General features: G+C 38.2%; 2 protein-coding genes across 3 annotated transcripts in view; one reads left to right on the top strand and one right to left on the bottom strand.

The window, feature by feature from the left end:
• Positions 1–1,582: 1,582 nt before the first annotated feature.
• LOC113672381 (uncharacterized) lies at positions 1,583–8,168 on the top strand. Its single transcript, XM_027188663.2, has 6 exons — positions 1,583–1,789; positions 4,681–4,763; positions 4,948–5,334; positions 5,548–5,838; positions 6,376–6,462; positions 6,815–8,168. Exons 2-6 carry the CDS (start codon positions 4,712–4,714, stop codon positions 7,018–7,020), a joined length of 1,023 nt encoding a protein of 340 aa, XP_027044464.2. The 5' UTR covers positions 1,583–1,789; positions 4,681–4,711; the 3' UTR covers positions 7,021–8,168.
• Positions 7,370–19,250, bottom strand: part of LOC113672379 (E3 ubiquitin-protein ligase TRIP12) — a 30,996-nt gene continuing 19,115 nt past the window's right edge. The window contains exons 32-60 of one of the 2 annotated variants that reach the window (XM_027188660.2): positions 18,817–18,901; positions 18,651–18,683; positions 18,277–18,348; positions 17,906–17,952; positions 17,766–17,808; positions 17,474–17,560; positions 16,594–16,641; positions 15,599–15,630; positions 15,114–15,141; positions 14,995–15,026; positions 14,803–14,884; positions 14,445–14,527; positions 14,156–14,271; positions 14,008–14,067; positions 13,143–13,225; positions 12,883–12,964; positions 12,719–12,779; positions 12,310–12,394; positions 12,153–12,221; positions 11,650–11,748; positions 11,385–11,511; positions 11,171–11,221; positions 10,604–10,983; positions 10,199–10,252; positions 9,830–9,943; positions 9,470–9,518; positions 9,127–9,172; positions 8,725–8,828; positions 7,370–8,499 (exon numbers count right to left, since the gene is read on the bottom strand). In XM_027188660.2, the coding sequence (XP_027044461.2) occupies positions 8,303–8,499; positions 8,725–8,828; positions 9,127–9,172; positions 9,470–9,518; positions 9,830–9,943; positions 10,199–10,252; positions 10,604–10,983; positions 11,171–11,221; positions 11,385–11,511; positions 11,650–11,748; positions 12,153–12,221; positions 12,310–12,394; positions 12,719–12,779; positions 12,883–12,964; positions 13,143–13,225; positions 14,008–14,067; positions 14,156–14,271; positions 14,445–14,527; positions 14,803–14,884; positions 14,995–15,026; positions 15,114–15,141; positions 15,599–15,630; positions 16,594–16,641; positions 17,474–17,560; positions 17,766–17,808; positions 17,906–17,952; positions 18,277–18,348; positions 18,651–18,683; positions 18,817–18,901 (2,449 nt within the window). In that variant the 3' untranslated portion in view covers positions 7,370–8,302. The remainder of the gene's footprint in view (positions 8,500–8,724; positions 8,829–9,126; positions 9,173–9,469; positions 9,519–9,829; positions 9,944–10,198; positions 10,253–10,603; positions 10,984–11,170; positions 11,222–11,384; positions 11,512–11,649; positions 11,749–12,152; positions 12,222–12,309; positions 12,395–12,718; positions 12,780–12,882; positions 12,965–13,142; positions 13,226–14,007; positions 14,068–14,155; positions 14,272–14,444; positions 14,528–14,802; positions 14,885–14,994; positions 15,027–15,113; positions 15,142–15,598; positions 15,631–16,593; positions 16,642–17,473; positions 17,561–17,765; positions 17,809–17,905; positions 17,953–18,276; positions 18,349–18,650; positions 18,684–18,816; positions 18,902–19,250) is intronic. The other variant, XM_027188661.2, reaches the window with a different exon arrangement.

Below are 19,250 nucleotides of genomic sequence, written 5' to 3'. Positions count from 1 at the left end.
ACGACAGCTTTCACTTACTTGAAAGCGACCGTGATGTCGTGCCTAATAATACACATGAAAACATTACCCGCGTCAGGTTGGCTGAACACGAGTGCAAAGTTGTAACACGTGTGCCATTTACAAATAGCGCGCGCTGTCAACATTTGGGTATTTCGTCCCTCTTGACTCTCTGTGATGGTTTTTTCATATAAATTATTAATAAATAACAAAGTTCTCGCTCAATTAGGCGTAAATAGGCACTTGTAAAATTTTAGAAGACTAAAAACTGCGCTCGCTCTACGGGCCAGTGAAATTTTCTCGTCTTTGAAAAATTTGCTTGTGCTTATTGCACTCGGAATCATTTTACTACCAGGTCAATAGATCACACATCTGATTGACTAATTGCAAATTTAGGACGGTCAACTGAAAAATCGGTTTCTATAAGGACAACAGTAAGTATTGTCGGTTATGAATTGAAGGTCAGTCAAACAATTCGAGCGAATGTCAGAATAAGAGAAAAATGACCCCGATCCGACAATCGTGAGATCGTGCAGTAAAATTTAATTGAGACTTGGCTTGGATAATGCAGTTGTAGTCCATTATCAAGTGCATTAATATTACTAGTAAAATCAGCTTCAGTTAATGCCGTCCATTACACAAATATCGGTTCTTTTAGACAAAAATTCTCTCCGGAAATTTATTCGGAGTGTTCGTTGCGAGAGCAACCTCCCACCAACTTTTTGCTCCTCCTCTAATCAGAACGATAGTCAGTGATCGACGAAAAACCGAGAATGACTGAAACCATATCTGAAATACTTTTTTCTCTGCACACCTAGCCTATAAGTTTGACCTGGTGATCAGGTATTTATTCATCATGTCCTTGTAGTGTGATGGAAACAAAGCGTGCGTCAAACGTTCATGACTAACCACTTACATTGCGTATTACGTGCTCAGGGTCCTTGAGGTTCCTACTACGAAAACCGTCAGCCAGTTAGCAGTCAGCAGTCACAGATTCGTATGACCATTCTATGACTGTTGAGATGCTCCCATGCAAGTAAATCGAGCTTTACGATCACGTTCACGGAAGTGTGAATCGAGAATATTAAAGGCAACAAAGGGTAATTGTGTTATTTTTAGTCATGTGGCGATCACAAACCTTCTCACGAGAGCTGGTTCAAGTGAAATCCTGCTAGGTTCCTCGACGTTAGAATTTATCAGAAAGGCCTTACGTAACACCATTACTGTCAGGTCAAATTAACTTACCAAACACGAGTGGCCTTATCATGAAGATGGTAGGTAGCGTGCGCGTTAAACAAGCATTAAGGAATCGAGGTTAAAGTCCAAATGAAAACAGATGGATCATTCAAGAATAAAAAAAAACTAAAATCAATTAATGGTTTTAGAAGAAGACTTTAGCACGGAGTCTTTTTTCTTTTCATTCCAAATCAATTTTGATATTGGCTAAGAGCAGCAGTTCTGACCTCGCAGTTTGCTGAAAACAGTGACTTCTTAATATAACAGAGCAGACAAAGACAAGAAAAACTCATGATGTAATAATCACAGGTATTCGAACATTGAACCTTGATCGATCGTTAACCTACACAAACATTTCTTTTTTGAGTCCAAACTCCCCTCATGAACTCGTAACAAGCTCAAAGTCTATCAAATGATTTTAGGCTCTCGTGAGAAGCTAACTTCTCTGGGTAATGGATTTATAATTTTCAAGGCCTTGAACTGAGAAGTTATTTTTCACTTTTCTTGTCGACTTCAACGGTTTATTGCTGTCATTCGTACATTACCATATCAAAAGGTATGTGTAGCAGTATCACAAAGTTAACCATGGCTAGTGAGGTTAAAAATTCGTGCTTTTGTGGTGTGAGAATTGCGCATAGGTGAAGCCATGTAATGAATTTAGAAACAGAGCGCATCATACCTAACGCCTGGGGCTGTTCGGGTTAAAAAAAAGAAAAAAATAGAAGAAAGGGAAAGAGAGCTAGATGGAGAAAAATGTTGTCACTTTCTGCTACTGCATGTGAATACTTTCATTATATTTTATGTAAGTGAAAATTGTCCTTGAAAACGATACTCAAACTTTACTTACGACTAACTACACATTTTTTTTAATGATGAGTGAACCACAACAGAGTTTTAGTGAATGAGATGATTCTTCTTCCATCTGTATCGCACTGAAATGTAGAACAAATACCCAGCATCTTTAAACAATGTCTATGAAAAGTTTAACGTTTTATTTCGGTAGCTGGAGATTTTCCGACTCGTGATAAAAAAATTTGATCAATTTGTGATTGACAACATTCATTTGACAAGTTATATGATTTTAAATTCTCTTCGCAGCTGGATATCTTTTAGTCGTTGTATCTCTTTCTCTTATCTCGTCTCTTCGTGAAGACCTCTCCGGAAACAAAGGAGATAGAAGATATTTTAAAAAAAATTGGGTCTGCAATCAAGCGATGGCTGTACCATTATGACATCATAGGCGTGTAAAGATGTAGCACTGCACATGTCTGAAGATCAGAGTTCATAAAGTTAAACAGTTACGATTTCGTTGTAGATCGCGGCACAAACTTTACTGCAGAAACAAACTTCCTTCGCAGTCACTTCCAAAGATTTTTATTATCTTGAAAAATTTCAGTTTGGCTTTATTTTGTTGCATAAATGCAAAATCACAAAGTTAAACTGCCGACGTTCAAGTTTTGAGAGAAAGGGGTACATCCTTCAGGCCTTCAGTGATAAAAGCCCTGCATTGGTTAGGCTTGAACACAGGGTTCGAGTTTTAACATTCCTAAAATTACCGTGGTATATATTTGCATGCTAGTCTGTACTAAAAGGATTTGAGTCCATCATAAATGGGGAGCATATGGCACGGTTCTCCTCGTTTCTGAGCATGTGATATGGTTTTTTTTTTCTTTTGAAAAAGGTCAGCACATATGGTCCTAAAATAGAGTAGGCACTTTCGATTATTTTGAGTTATTAGGGACACCACGTGGCTCAAGAAATCTAAAATAAAAGATAAATGGGAAAGCTTGAATGTTTCAACGGTTTTAAAAATTTTATCAAGCGTCAGCTGGTGATGAAGTGAATTGAACTGGAAACAGTCAATAGCTGCGCGAACAGACTCCCTTGAAAACTTTATTCTTAAACCGTACTTGTGTTTGAATATGTACTTTGTATTGAAACGTACTTTGTATTGATATGAAACGTCTCTCTATGGAAATGTTATCTCAATACCGTGCTCTTTCCGTGTGAGCAAATGCAAGCGTCGAGTTTCTTGTGTAAGTCATGTGTCAAACCCTTTACCTTGGTTTCAAAGGTGACCTAACGCAATATTGAATTTTTGAGGGTTATGTTGAATTGAAGAGTTCAGCTGAGTGTTGCGGATATAATCAAACGTCGAGAAAATATTTCGAATCCCAATCTGTCTACTTCTTTGAAAAAAGAAAAAGAAAAGCACATTTAATTAAGACATTTTGTTTTCGAAGAACGAAGTTCGTACAAATTTGCGTGACCCAACAAGTTGATGTAATCCGCAAATTTGTTTTGATCTGTCAGCACTCCGAAGTCTCGGGTGACTCGAAAAAGAACATGACAGGGAACACTAGTTCACCAGCAAACTTGTATCATCCTTCCGTTATACTTAATTAGTTAAGCTATGTTTTGCGGGAGGTCGCAGACGAAAATGTTTACAGTGTACATGGGGTCTTTAAAGCATCTGCTTAATTAAAAACAAAAAGGAAGCCACTCAAACTCAACTGTAAGGAGTGATCATACTTAGGCCCTGTGAAAAACATGATGAAACTGCATGATAGACTAAGTGTAACCGAAGCATGTAGATGAAAAGGGTGTAGACGTCCGATTTTGCGTTTGAAGATTTACGCGTTCATCAAAACAAAACAAATCACGGTAACTCTAAGATTATGATTCTATGCTGCGGTGATCTTAATTCAATATTGGTTTTATTCATCGTGAAATTAGTTGACTTAGCAAGGCACAAGAGGAAGTTTTTCTATTGGCAGCATCGTAGTTTTAATAAAGATCGAAAGAGAGGTTTTTCTTTATCTTGTGAATCCGTTTGTTTCACTGGTGCAATTCTACATGAGAATACGAGCACGCAAAATTGATGGAGTTTCGGAGTATCTTATAGGTTACGGATTCGAATATTGATGAAGCAGCTTTCTATCGATCGTTGTAGGTATTCAGTATGCTTTCTACTTACATCTCTCATTTCCGATAAATCCCTGTACAATTTTCATCAACTATGACTAAAAAAAATAAAAGAATGGAATCTTTCTGCAGAGCAATGCCAAAACATATAATTATAAACGTAATATACCACCCGTAATGAAATAGATGATTTGATGTTATCATCTGAGTGATAATGTAAATTGGCCCTGTATAAAGTTTCTAAGGCGGACGTTTCGCGCGTTTTCTCTGAGTCAGAGCTGAAGACGAAGGGCTAACACTCGAAACGTTAGCCAAATCGTTTAATGATGCCCCACCGACGCAGCACCTCAGTTTCTTTGGAAACTTACCCCTTCATCCTTTATTCATAAACTTGGATAAATTATTCATTGACAAATTAGATTATGGGATGTGGGTTCTAAATACTTCACAGTGTATCAAAACACGGGGTCCGCAATGGGGTCCATGAATAAACTTATTTCTACATTTGTCTTTTGCATTCAGAAAAAGACGGCCACCAGTGAGTATCACAGAAATGCTCATCGCTTTGGCAATAATCACAGCAGTATTGGTAAACATGTCACCAAGTGAGTACACTGTCATAGGCCATAATAGCATTGAAATTCGATACAGAACAACTTATAACACTGTAAAAAGTTCATCAAAGAGAAGAAAAATGGAAAATTAAGATAACTTGTTTGAATTTGATCTTGCATCAAAATTATGCGGTTTAGAGTTAAACCTCATGGTATGTTTACTCTTGTTACTTAGCATGTTCCTCCTGCCCAAGCCCTGCTGTGACGTACGCAGCAGAAACTGACAATGTCACACTTTGTTGGCAAATTCCCGCAGATATTGACATCAAACGACTGACAAGATTCACAGTGCTTGCCTTGAAAAGGCCAGTTCAGCTTGTGATGGAGAAAGTAGCCTCTGCTGGAGATAGTGGAAAGTTTTTTAGAACCTACGATGATTATCATGATGGTTTGTATAGCGGACGAGCAACAATGGATGCTGATCTGAGCGGAAGAATGGTGTTCTTTAGGATTACAAATTATTCAACCGCGATGGAGAATGTCTACTGTATATTGTATGAGATGTTTGTACTCAATGACGTACTCATGTGTCATTCTCATGCAATTTTCTTGCGAACAGTTGGTGAGTTCGCGTAGATACAGCCTTAAATACTTAAATACGTTTCTATCAGAAGGCTGGACTTCCCAAGGGGTTATTTATTTCATGTACTAGATACTGAGTATTCGCCTAAAACTTCTAAAGCCGCAATACCTCGATCGATCAAGTTTTTGTTTTTTACTCTACACTAGGCTGATGTCATAGCGGTAACAAAGTGTTCTTTATTTTTTGATTCAGTACCTGTACAGATACAGAATTGCACTCCTAACCTTACTCTTACCGCCTCACAAGCGCAACCAGTAACACTGACCTGCTCTGTAACTGGAAAACCTCAGCCGCGAGTGGCCTGGTACTCTCTTCCTGACATGGTCCTCTTAAAATCAAGCATCACTTCCCACTCAGCTCTCGTGATCACAAAGTCAGCAGTGGAGATCAGAGTAAAGAGAGGATTACGACAGTACTTGTTTGAGACACTTAACCACCCTAATGGAAAGAAACGAACTCGTGTTCTCACTGTTTATGGAAAATGTAGGTGTAAGGGAACTAAAATAGTGACAAAAAGCACAAGTTATTCAACTTCTTTTCAGGTGAAATATATATAAACTTGTCTTGATTTGCATGTACCACAAAAATAATGCATTTTAAGGTGAGTGAGGTGAATGCTATATTCACACTCCAATCGTTAGAGTACAAAAGTGAGTGGATTTTTCTCGGAGCATTCCCAACCCCATCCATGACAGATGACACACAGATACCAAAACAGGTACTCCATGTCTTACTCACAGTGCCAAGTGTGTGGGTCCCTAGACATCCTTGATAAATATGCAACTCTAAAGTAGACGAACCTAGCGGTTTATCGCCCTTCCTTTAGAGGATTACATTCCCATAAGTCATCAGTAAAATAACCCGTTTCTGCGCGTTGCTTTAGCACCCTGCATGTTCGTCTGGTGGGGAGCTCCCATGGCAGTTCGGCGCTCTCTCAACAAAGCTGATTAGGTAACAGTAAAAAAAAAAGGCATGTCGACTAACTTTTGGTTAATATACTTTTTTTTTTCTTTTTTTCAGATGACGAAATTCCTAGTACCGCAGCGAATAACGTAACAGTAGCAGGCATGACAAGCGCCACACTACTTACCACTAAGCCTACTCAAGGTAGGGAATGGTTCTTTTTCAAAATCTATGTTACTGTGACCTCTCAATCTTAAATAAGTGGGAAAAAGACCCTTTTCAAAGTAAAATTGCTGATCGAAGCATCACACAGTGCACTTGACAGATATCGAAATAGTACATGAACTAACTCGCCTATGAGTTTAACTTAAGTTCCGGACTCAAGATTGTAAGGTCGGATGTTTGTACCCTTGTGAGTGAATCAGATTATTCCTCCGTCCTACGTTCTCGACAACTGCTAAACATCTCTCTAAATTCGACGACCAAAGCCAAAATTTACCATCTTTCGTGATTTACTAACGCAAAAATGACATATATCTAATGAATTTGCTTTCAGGTCAGCCTGAGAAGCTCTCTGACACAAATCTGCGGACAGGACTGATTGTAGTCAGTGCTATATTCGGTCTGTTCTTGGTTGGCGTCGTTTTTTTGGTGTTACGGTACCGAAGAACACAGCGGAACAAAAGTCTAGGGAACAAAAGAGTACGGCGAAATGACACTGAAAAATCTGCAACACCATTGACGTCTTGCGAAGCAACTTAAATTATCAATCGATAAGGAACAATCCAAAGTCTGGATTATGTTTAGATTAAAGGAAAAAAAAAGAAAAGAAGAAAAAAAAAAGAAACCAGGAAGGGGTCGATCCCCATCTTGTTCCAGACCTCAAATGCGCAAGCACAAAAATTCCTCTTTAGCGCCGTGTGGCTAGCGGTTCTTGACATGAAATCATAGTAAGCAACAACAGTCCCAATAACGGAAAGAAAAGCTTTCAACTGCGCTAAAAACCTCGCTAAATCTATTGTAAATACGTGACTTTGTTTCAGTCTACAGGGAAAGAGGAATACCTACCATAAATAATTCGATCCTAAATAGGATTATTGGAAATTACCACTTAATTTTTCCTTCTTATTTATTTCCAAGCAAACATCACATACGTCAGTAATACAGATTACTGTTGCGTAGTGGTACCATTAGGCCTTTGTACAGTTACAAAAATTTAGGTTTCCTTCCTGTGCAAAGTAACGAGCAAAACATAGAATGATACTGAAACAAGTCAACTATAGTCGATTTATTTACAGCGGCTGTGAACATCCTTAACTGCTGCTTCATGTACACAGCTTTCATATTTTTAGTAAACAATGTTAATTTGCATAGTCTCGGTGGTTCAATTTCTTTTCCTTAAAACGTGTATTCAATAATCAAAGTTAGTGATTTTTATCAAGCGACCTTATTCTAATATGTGTACAATATGCTTTTCACTGATTGTAAATAAGAAGAATCCCTAAAACAAAAAGAAAAGGGAATGGAAGGGAAAGAGATAATGGCACAGTTAAACACCGTGAGGGCTCTGAACAAGATTTAAATTGAGGAGCAAATAGTCTGTGACGTTTATGTACAATTGCTATGTATATAAGGCGTTTTAAAATATATTACAAACAATTAATTCTAGCATTCTCAACCGTAAGTGGAGAAATTCAAAGAAGAAAAAGGAAAAAAAAAAGGCAGAAAGCTAGAACATAAATGAAACTGCATATTGCAATAAGGTCTTTCTATTACTGTAGCAATAATAAAGCGTCTTACTAAGGAGAGTCAAGTGGTTGGTCAACGACCTTTAACATGAACTTAATAGTTAGTAAAGCATTATTATCAAAATTTAACCATTACTTTATTAAACGAATTTGTCAATTTTAGCCATGATTTTTAATGGTAACATAAACATTCAAAAAAATTGATGAGAGCACTTCCGATCCCGTCAAGCGGCCGCAACTCGACGCGTACGACAGTTAATGTACAGGAGCGTACACTTCGGGTGGTGTGTACAAACTTAAGACAAATGAAATGAACGCTGTCCCTCTAAGGCAGCCAGCTTTAGCTTGCCAGCCATGATCTCTTTGCTGGAGTAGTCTGGCAGTTTCAAGTAATTGACGCAGGTCATGACAGACGGCAGGTAGTTATCAGCACATAGTGGAGGCTCAAACGACTTGCGAACTATGGTCAGCGGTGGATTAAGACTGCGCAGGCCTACGATAAAACAAACAGACTGATATATCATTCCCACATTTAATGGCACTAATACTTTTTGAAATATGGAGATTCTTTTAAATACACGCTGATGTAAAAGTGAAAATAAGACGAAAGCTTTGTTGAATATTAAATCATCAAATTCTTTCACGCATGTCAAGAGCACTTAATCAAATGGTTTGAAATTAAAAAAAAAACGCCAAAAAAAACGATAGAGATTCTTACCTCCCACTGGTAACCTTGGGCTGCCTGTGACAAACTGTAAAAATAGCCTCTGCTCTTCCTGTGTGTAACCACTGAGTATCTCGAACAAAATCTTCACCGCACGACTGTTAAAGCAAAAGAGTAGCATGTAACACAACTCTTTGCACTGAACGAAGAAAAAGTGAAATTAGCAGTTTTCTCATTATCACTGATATCACTTTTCCCTTTCGGTGCATGTGATCGCAGGATGCAAAATGTACCATGCTTTTTATTGGTTTCAACAATCCCATTTACCGGAACTAGACAACATACACAAAAGGATCCAAAGAAACTTCATTTAGCAAACGCGTTTCTCCAGAGCTACAGGAAGCCTCGGTTAAACTTTTTTTACCTTGATAACTAAAACATGTTTAAGCCACTGACCTGTCATGAGTATAGCCATGGTCAGGTCTGCAACTTTCCACAAGACCTGATATTCAAAAATAAAAGAAAAAATAAACGAGCGCAGGTATAAGGTTGAATTTAACTTAAAATAAAATAATATCGTTATCTTTACTGTGAACAGCTACCAGCTTTAGCAAACTATGAAAAACGTAGAAAAAAAGTTAAAATTAAAACTGCAGAAAGAAAATGATGCATTCCACAGAAACAAAGCCTATCTCACTAAAACAAAGGCGTCCTATGAGCTTCCAGAAAAGATTTCAACACAGTCTATCTCTGGTAATACACCACAGGTATACCATTAAACTAACAAATAAGTACGTACATTTCAAGTCCCACTTCTCGGCCACATTACCACAAAGAACCAGCTCCATCTGTGAACAAAATCACTCACATAAATCACCTGATCTAAGTCAGTCAATAATCATAATTCAACAGCCCAAACGATTGAAGAGAGTTATTCCCCTTCTAAATCAGTTAATAATAAAACCAATTCTTTCTTGTCTTCTTTAAGTTCCTAAGGAAGGGCAAACGCCACCGTAGGGGACAAAAGTGCCAACCAATTTCTCTCACACTTGAATATTTCGATTTCAGTAAAATTTAATGTGAGAGCAACAGCTACTTAGGTACCTCACAGATCTCGAGGAAATAATAAGCTGCAAGGAAATTTTTTTAGATTTACTACCTCAGTGTATGAAAAACTGGCAAGATTTGATAGAGGCAGCACAGAGTTAAAGCCTTCACGGAGTGCATCTATCTGGCGTTTCACACCTGACACAAGAGTCCACTGTACTACCAGCTGAAAAACAAAGCACAAAGAACAAAATAAGCGATAAATTACACGAAAAACTGCAGGAATGTGCGCTCGTTTTCATACGATTGAATTAACAGTTAATTCAGAAACTAAACCTTCTTATAAACAAAACAAAAAGATCGACACATTTTTTCTAACTTTTATATTATTTTTCCTGACTGTGACAAATCAAGAATTTAATTCATGCGACCAAAAGAAGATAACCTATATCAATTGCTCGTGTTATACACAAAATGATACCCTGATGTATTCCTCCAGTTCATGAATTGTGACTGTCATGTCTTTTCCACCGCGCTGAAACAAATAAAAAAAACGACAATCAAAACAAGGAGGTCGGCTTCACGCCTTCGAACGACAAGTTTTGAGCTCGTCTATACACTTGAACTGACGAGGTTTTGAGTTGAGTAATTTTGACAGGTTTTCAAACCAATCAAAATTACCAAACTTTAACTCTCCTGTCTTGGTGGTACATTTTTGTTTAAGTTTCACTAAGTTTAACCCTCATTCACTTGCTCAAATGACAGTACTCTTCCGTCCCTTGGGCACTTAAGGCCACGAGGGAATAAAGATCATATATTAACTGAAGTTCGTTGTTACATCACACCTTAGACCTAAGTTGTCATATGAATGAATGTGTAATTATACCTTAAGTTCAAAATCAGGATGGCCTGGCAGAGTAAAGGACAGACCCAAATCCTCGATGGGTACATCATCCAAGGTAAGACTGTCCACAGCTAGCTGCCTACTGTCTGAAGTATGAGAGGAGTCTTGCTCTAGCTGTTTTTTTCTCTGTGCCACCTGTTGCAGCTGGGTCAGCGACTGAGCCAAGACTGAGTCTACAGCAGCCAGATCACCCAGGTCTAGCGTGCCTTCTTGATTGAGAAGCCATTTGTATAGTATGGGGCAGAAGGGAATGTCGAGGATTCTAAAGTCCATGATAGCACGAGCCAAGAATTTACCCAGGAACTGGTACTTGGAGCAGAGCTTTGACACATTCGCGGCTTTAGCAGTGCGTGAAACTGGGGCTAAGAATGAAACGATGTGATAAATACTTCAGAGAAGTGGGGCTCTTTTTCACTCGGCTGAACATTGGAAAAATCTAAACCTTGATTCCTAGTTAGAGGCAAGACTTCAATGCAGTAATCAAATGTACACAATGCATTCTTCTCTCATCTCGCCAATCAATTTTAACTCACGAAAGTTTAAGCTTACCTGGATACAGGCCAGTTGGGGAGTAAACATATGACACGTCTTCAACAGGTCCTGCAACAACATCGCGATTTAACAGGTGAGAAAGGAAACTAAGAGTAACTTATCACTGGACATACATTAGCTATGTTCCCTCGAGTCATGCTTTAAAAAAAAGCTCCTCGAAGACCAAACTAACTAACTAGTTGTGTATGACAAGAAACGATCAGTGAATTACCGCTAATCATACCAGTTCCTCCTGAAGGCCGCATACTTTCTCCTCTCCACATCTCCAGGTCTGCACGTTGGAATTCTTGAGAAATAAGAGCATAAAATTCCAAAGTGGGGCCAAGGCCAGTCCCAACCTACATGACAAAAACAATTCTTATTAGGTTTTAAACCGAACACTTCCTACTAAGTAAGCCTTATTACAACATTTGCGACTTCATATGAGATTTAAAGCCAGAATGTAACAGCTGGAGTCTGGCCGCAGTTGTACTTACCTCGCCTTCGTATTGTATTTCTAGTACAGACTGTGAGCTACCAAGATCACCTATCAACTTCTCTGCTTGGTCCAGAAGACCCACTCGAGATACAGTGTGCTGCAAAGCAAATGGAAATGTACTATAAACTACAATTTACACCTTGAAACTTTCCTAGACTCACTAAAGACATTCGAAACAAGCTCATTCGTAAGAGTAAAGTCAAGTTTTTTTCTGATGCAGGGTTGAGATGAACACACGTGCGAGTTTCTCTCTACCTGGGCACCTGCCGCACTCAGTTTGGTTGGATTTCTAATAAGGTGAGGTTATTGATTTGCTCGACATTGTTGTTTTTGGAGATTTTTTTTCTGCTTTTTTCTGAGATTTTCTTTTCTGATAGGAAATTCATCTGAAGGACTGGCACTTCTCTATTAAACAAAGCTCTATCAGGAACAAGGCAGCATTACTAGCTTACTAGCCTTCAGCATTAAATGTTGTCCATTCCAGTCAGTTTAAAAACACACCTTTTTCCTGTCAAATCTTGGTGCAACACGATCTGATGCGTCAGTATTCATGAGCTCCGGTAATGTTTCCTGTGAAAGAATACATAATCAAGTAACATCATCAGCGGATCTGTAACACATTGAATACATCTCACAAGGCCGAAAAATTCTCTAGTACCTGAAGTTTGCTAAGAGCCCTGTCTCTATCCATTGCAGTGCAATAAAATAACTGCTGCCGACACTCAAAAGGAAACAGAAATGGGCTGCAGAGTAAAAGGATAAAATTAAATCACTAGTGAGGTGCTTGTAAAGCAAACAAGACAATCACTCCCACACAATTCTACGTTACTTCCAGGCATACGATCAGCAAAGACAATAAAAGGGAAAAGGAAAATGAAGGAGGGGGGGGGGGGTAGGAAAGAGGGAAGCGAACGATGCTTAGCGGTTGTCAGATGAAACAGCGCTCTCGCATTTTCTCTTCTTGTCCGCTCTTTTACTTGTCTCCACTGCTCGAGAGGCTGGAATAGCTCGTCGCCATTATAGATAAGATTGGCTGCCGAAAATCTCCAAAACACCTTTTCGCTTACCATTTTCGAGGAAGTTCTTCTACCCAAGCAGGAAAATTCCCAGTTATTACTGTGATAGGATCTGATTGAGAAGAAACAACGTTACTATTTATAGGTCAACAATGATACTATAGCACGTAAGAGGCTTGATCCTTGACGCGTGTATGATAAAACTAACAAATTACCTTGTAACTGCCGCGTAATTTTTGCTGCAAGTTTATTGTTTATAAATTCACTAGAAGACAAGAACGCTTTACGGGTTTGCCCCTAAAAACAGATATAATAAAGTAAAATTAGTTGCACGTTTGTCTAACGACACATAGTTGTACCACATTTTCAACCGCACTATTCGCAAGACATTCTATAACATTTTAATCCGATATTTCGAAGTGAAAAGTAGGCTGTTTTAGTTGGCTGGTAGGCAACACCAAAAACTGACACTCACCTCATAAAGCGTTGTCCAGTGATAATTAAGAACATGAAGAGCTTTCATAAGACTTATCACTTCCACACTAGGATCTGAAGTTACTGACCAAGAATTGAAGGCAACATTAGCTTTTTAAATCTAAATACATACAGGAGATTTTCAAGGCAACCACAGCGCAAGTATGAAAACGAAACTTGGTCTGTTGATGAAGGAGATATTTCCGTTGAGACTTTCGCCGAAACTTCCATAACAGACACCATAGAATCAGTCCTTTACATGATTTAAACGCGATTCTCTCTCTTGTGACGTGCAACAATAACTACAGTACAAAAAACTCCTAAATCAGGAAAAACTGAATGTTGAGCAAATTTCATCAAAGGCCACTGTACTTCTTTGTGCACAACGACAGCTGTAGATACAGAATAAACCCACGTAAATACCTGTTTGTTCAAAGTTAGTAATCTGGATCTTGTGGTGTCTGGGTATTTTATGAGTGAAATTCAATTACAAGTGCCTCAAATGAGATTTTTGTTACATTCGAAATAACACCGCTACAAACATAACTCCGAGATACCTTTTGGAACATCGAGGGCCGATTAATCAAACAAAGTTTACACAGTATATGCGAAAGTTCACGTCTAACCAATGTTTAAAAGGTGAAACCGATTATTTAAAGGTTGTTTACCTTAAGGGTGTTCAGATCACGTTTTGACAACGACTAGAAAACAATAGCGAGTTGTACCAACTCACAGGTAAGTTTAGACGCTGATAAACCTTTTAAATACCTAATACAGACTTAGGCCTTACAAATAAAAAACAAAATTCATTAGTTAAATAAAAACAGCCTGCAACGTTTGACTATCTTATAGTTTATTTAACTTACCAAAGCTTCCAGGTTCACAAACCAAGAGGAGCTGACCAAGAGACATTTCATTTTCAGACTCTTTAAAAATATAAAAATACTTGAGTTAACTTATGAGCATGTGAGAAACAAGTCCGTTTTCATGGATTCAGCGTAATCAAATGTTTACCATCTTCTTTCCATGTTTTCCTGGAGGTTCGTGAAGCTGTTCCGCTGGCCCCAGACTTAGATTTACTACTATTGACAGTTTGCTGCTCCTTTTGGTTTTGGCTGAGAGGTCGAAACCTGAAAAAAAATAATTACTAAAACAACTCTTAAATTCCAAGATAATGAGTAAAACCAACGACGTATTACTTCTCTACAAGAATCCAGATCATTTGAGTGCTAACGTAGATCAAACGATGTCAAGTTTTCTAAATGTTTAAGGGATGTCCGCAGACACGAAAAACCGAACGCACCATATTGTATGGGTAGAGACCCAGATACTGGGTCTGCCAAGGATGCCACCATGATCATCATCAAAGTCTTTGTCCTCATCACACTAAAACATGAAATAGCATGATTTTTACGAACGATTTAGATAAAGAAGCATTTTAAGACAATGAGCTTTATGACTAATTTCCTGTATTCCCCCGTTCTGTTCAGAAATAACCATGCTAATATTTTCACTCAACACCTTTTCATAATAACAAACAGTGAACGCATAAGCCATGCAGGTCTTAACACCAAGAAAGTTACCAACTTGTGCACAAAAAACGATCTAATTTGACATGCATTTTAACAAATCAATGCAAACCAGGTAATGAATCAATGTACCTGAGCATACTGCTTGATAGCCTGATAAACTGTCATGTTGTAAGGAAGAAGATGGTCTCCCAATAAAATCTCCAGTTGATGCCTGCATCAACACAAACAAAATGTATAGGTTACTCCAACGATGACCGGAAGTTAGAACCAACAGTTTCTACGACTACAATAAGTTTCATGGAGTAATATTATGTGTGATACCTTGAGTTGTTTTGACCTTGCAGTTCAGTTGCCTGTTAACGACAAAGCATAAACCGTAAGACTTCAACGCATAATGCAACATTAACAAAGGAACTGTGGAAAACATTTGCCCTACATACCAAAGACTCGTCAATGTCATCATCAGATCTGAGAAATGAAACAAACAATATTGACCATTAATGATAACGCGTTTTTGCACGGATGGTGAAAATTAAGTGTCATTCAAAGAGAAATATCTGACATCTTCTAATGCTGTTGCTGCTGCACTACTAGCCTCAAGTACCACAGACAATGTCACCTTCATCTGTGCACGCGCCAAGATTTTTTAATTTCTTGAAATGAAGCATTTGACAACTTCACATTAGTCATGAGATGGTGGATTGAGCCAGGGCAGGGTGAAGCTAAAATCATCAAATCAAATAAGCCCAAGAAGAAACCGCATTTGTCAATATAATTTTATGGAACAGAACCACCAAATATAGATCAATCTTAGACATAAGTGTATGGGTGAGTTTCAGTAAAGCCGTAGAATAATGAATTAAGCCTCTCAAAAGTTCTCGAATTAAAATAATTAATGGTCCACATAGCCTCTATCTGTGTTTACCCGTCATCCTCACTGCCATCGTCATCTGGATTCTGCAAGAGATCCAAAATATGCATTTAGACACAGCAATTTGAAGCAAACCTTTGAAGTTTAAAACCGGTGACACGCCTAGCGATTTTATACGCCGATCGCGGAGATCGGCGAAAATCGCCAGCTGTGTCCGGTGCAGCGATTGTGATTTTCGCCGATCGTCGTATAAAATCGCCGATATATGACATGTCAGATATCGGTGATTAAATTTGTCGGCATTCGCCAAGTCTGCCCGTTTCCGCGATTTTCTCCCCTTTCCACTACGCGTCGCCAGTAAAATTAACCAATCAAGTTTGATGATATTATCACGTGACTTTTCAAAATGGCGGAAGACATCGAAAATTGTTTCCGAACCGAAAAGAAATCAATTTGATCACATTGTGGTCAGAAAAACCATGCCTATTTGATGTAACGTCAAGTGACTACAGTAATCGTCTCAAGAAGGACTGCGTTTCAGTAAATCCATGTCTTCGACCATATTTTTCTATTGTCCCACTTTCCAGAACGCTGCCTAGAGCGCTTTAGTTGCAAAATTATGGCAGCGGCCAAAAATTTTTTCCGCTTCGTTGTTGCCATTTTATTTGCTTACATTGGTTCGTGCAATTTTTATACGTCACCGGGTGGAACCTGGGATCAAGGCTGATGTGCCACATAATGTTAAGTGTGTCCGCAGCGATCTGTGGCGAAAATCGCTTACGATTTTCGCCGCGATCGGCGCACAAAATCGCCAGGTGTGTCGCCGGCTTATTCAGAGGATGTTTGACAGCATTAGTAAGTTTCTAACGATTACTTTTAATGTAACTTTTGACACAGCTAAATAAAAGTGAATTCTTCCGTTATTCTTTATTTGTTTGCTTGTTCTCAGCGTGTACTGTCAGCATTCTGTAATTTTGGGCAAACAAACTTACTGATTTCATTTTAGCAATAAAAAAAACTTAAGGATAAAAAGAGACAGCTGAACAAACCTCTCGTTTCTTTCCGTATCCCCGAACAACAAGATATCTCTCAATGGCCTAAAAAAAAGAGAAGAGCGATAAAGGAAGAGACCCCGCCCACACTAATGCGTTTTCGAAACGTTTTCCGTCTTATTTAAAACGCATCGTTTTCTCTGCACTTGCGTTTCCATAACGCTTTTCAATGTCCACACTAGGACACACTAAAAAACTCGACTTGATGAGACGAACTCGTCGATTTGCGTATGCCTGAACGAACGGAGCCCGCGGTGTTTGTGCCATTTCGCGCCGGCGCTAAACTGTGAACAAACACAAGATAATTCTGATTCTATAGGCCACTGTAAAGAGTTTTAGAGCAAACGTTTCGAGCGTTAGCCCTTCGCCAGAGCGAAGGAACAAACAAACAAACACAGCTAAACGCACGTTGTAAAATGTGAAACATGGCTAGCACGTCCAAGAAAAGCCAAAAATGTTGAATGACGTAACATAAGGCTCCAGACAAGCGATTAAATGAGTCAACAATGTCAAAAACATACCCACATGCTCGTTCGCCATATTTGTTTTGAACTTCAGATGGGAGACTTCGAAAAGAGGTTGCACGACGTTATGACGCTAACCAACGTCATCGTTTTCAAAAGGCTGTATTTTCGATCATCCACACTAAAATGATATGCCTGCGTTTTCAACTGTCTCCACTTTTGAGAGCGTTTTCAAATCGAATCGCTTTCATTTAAAAATACATCCGTTCTCAAGCGTCTTAGTGTAGACGGAAGGCCAAAAAGCATCGAAAAATATCCGTTTTCAAACGAAACTGCATTGTTGTGGACGTCTAATTTACAAAACAGTAGATAAAGCACAACAGGTTTAATTGGCACTGAAGAATAATTCATACCTGAACAAGAGCAAGTGGATCAATCTTTACAGGTCCACGTTTCCACTGTCGTAACCCTTCACAGTCTGGGTGTCTTTGTAAAAGGCACTGTATGTAGACCGTATGAACAGTTTAAGTCAATCTTTGATAACTTTCAGCAAACCAAATAGGAGTTTTAATTAACTTGTGTATTACGTTTGATATAACTTCAAGCAAAAACACCGAAAGTGCCGAACAAATTTAGGACTTTCAAATTGTTGAACACCCCAAAAGTAGTTTATGAGGAGTATGTACTGTAAAAAATAAAACAAACCTTGATTTGGTGAGAGCTGAAAAATCTTAAAGCTTGAGACCCCCTGGCAAACAAACATGCAAGGTCTGTGAGTGACATTAAAGAGTTTTTAAATTTTTACAAATTATAACAATATTTGAAGAATTTTTAGTGACATATACCTTGCTCCAACTGCTCCTCCTGGTGTATCATGAACTTTGACCGGGAGCTAGTGAAAAAAAGGGACTTATTGTTAGTAATTTAATCTGCTATGAAGAGACGCTGTCCAGAGTGACGTGTATACACTGACCCATTGAAAAACACAAATATACTACATTTACAGGTACTTCCTGATAATGTTTTGGTGCATTAGTCGAGTAAATATTTCACGCTTTTCCCCAATTCATGACATTATCATAGAAAGAAACAATGGTAGAGGGTCGACAATTATGTGCATGTAATAAAATTTGCAAGGCATAAAAAAACTACGAATAAGATTTTATTCATAGTCCAGTTAGTACATATGTTTTTTTTTAATCCAACATCGACTGACCTGTTCCAACTGGTTGATGCACAAGTGAAGTTTCTGTATCAGGGCAGCCATAGGCGCTACATTGGGTTCAGTCTGCCAAAAAAAAAATACAGAATGTGTTGACAACTTTAACACACATTTTGGCATTATCATTGTTTTAAATTGCTTAACGTGAGGGTTCATCTTTACAATGTGTGATGTATTGTGCTCGTTTCAGCCATTACATGCTCCAAGAAACTAATAAACCACTTCTGATGGAAATTTAATTGTTTGCGAGGTAATTTCATCCGACCTCTTCTTTCTCATTACTTACTAATTAAAAAAATTATACTAATCACAGTGATAATATAAATAACACACATTCATTTATGTCTGGGAACCAAAAACAAATTTACCGTGATTTTCAAATCTCCAGGTGAGCTTTTCTCCTGCACAGAAGAAAAAATGATTCATAAGCCTGTAGTGTTTACAATTTTTTTCCATAGGTTATTTATTGTATAAAACATTTTTCAAGAATGCTGCAGAATATTATTTACGAATTGTGAAATTGAAAACACTTACTGGAAGTCCCATAAAAACATGGAAAAATATTCTGAGCCGCTTTTCTTGAGGAAGGGCATCACTAACTTCTGTAGATGTTATATATCTGGAAAAAGGGAAAAAGCACAAGTTGACCGAAATTATCGAAAAATGGATTTCATTCAATTGACTGTGAATATGCTGAATGCAACATTCTCTGCACTTATGGCATAACATGAGCTGACAACAACATGTACCACCAGAGAAAAAAATCATTTCCAAAACAAGTCTTAGGGCCGGTTATTTAAACAACGTTTAGCTGTTGTTTCAAAACCGCGTTCTAGACTATCTTGAATTTAGCTGAATCTATTATGTGAACATTTATATTTGCGAATAGTGACAAAAGTGCAAAAATTAGCTATGTAAAGACATTTATTTGATGAAAACAACCCTCTTAAAGAGTACTCGTACGGACC

The sequence above is a fragment of the Pocillopora damicornis genome, chromosome 6 (genome assembly GCF_964200805.1).
Source record: "Pocillopora damicornis chromosome 6, jaPocDami1.2, whole genome shotgun sequence".
Taxonomy (NCBI): Eukaryota; Metazoa; Cnidaria; class Anthozoa; order Scleractinia; family Pocilloporidae; genus Pocillopora; species Pocillopora damicornis.
The sequence above is the reverse complement of the archived record's forward strand: the minus strand, read 5'-3'. Positions and strand labels throughout refer to the sequence as shown.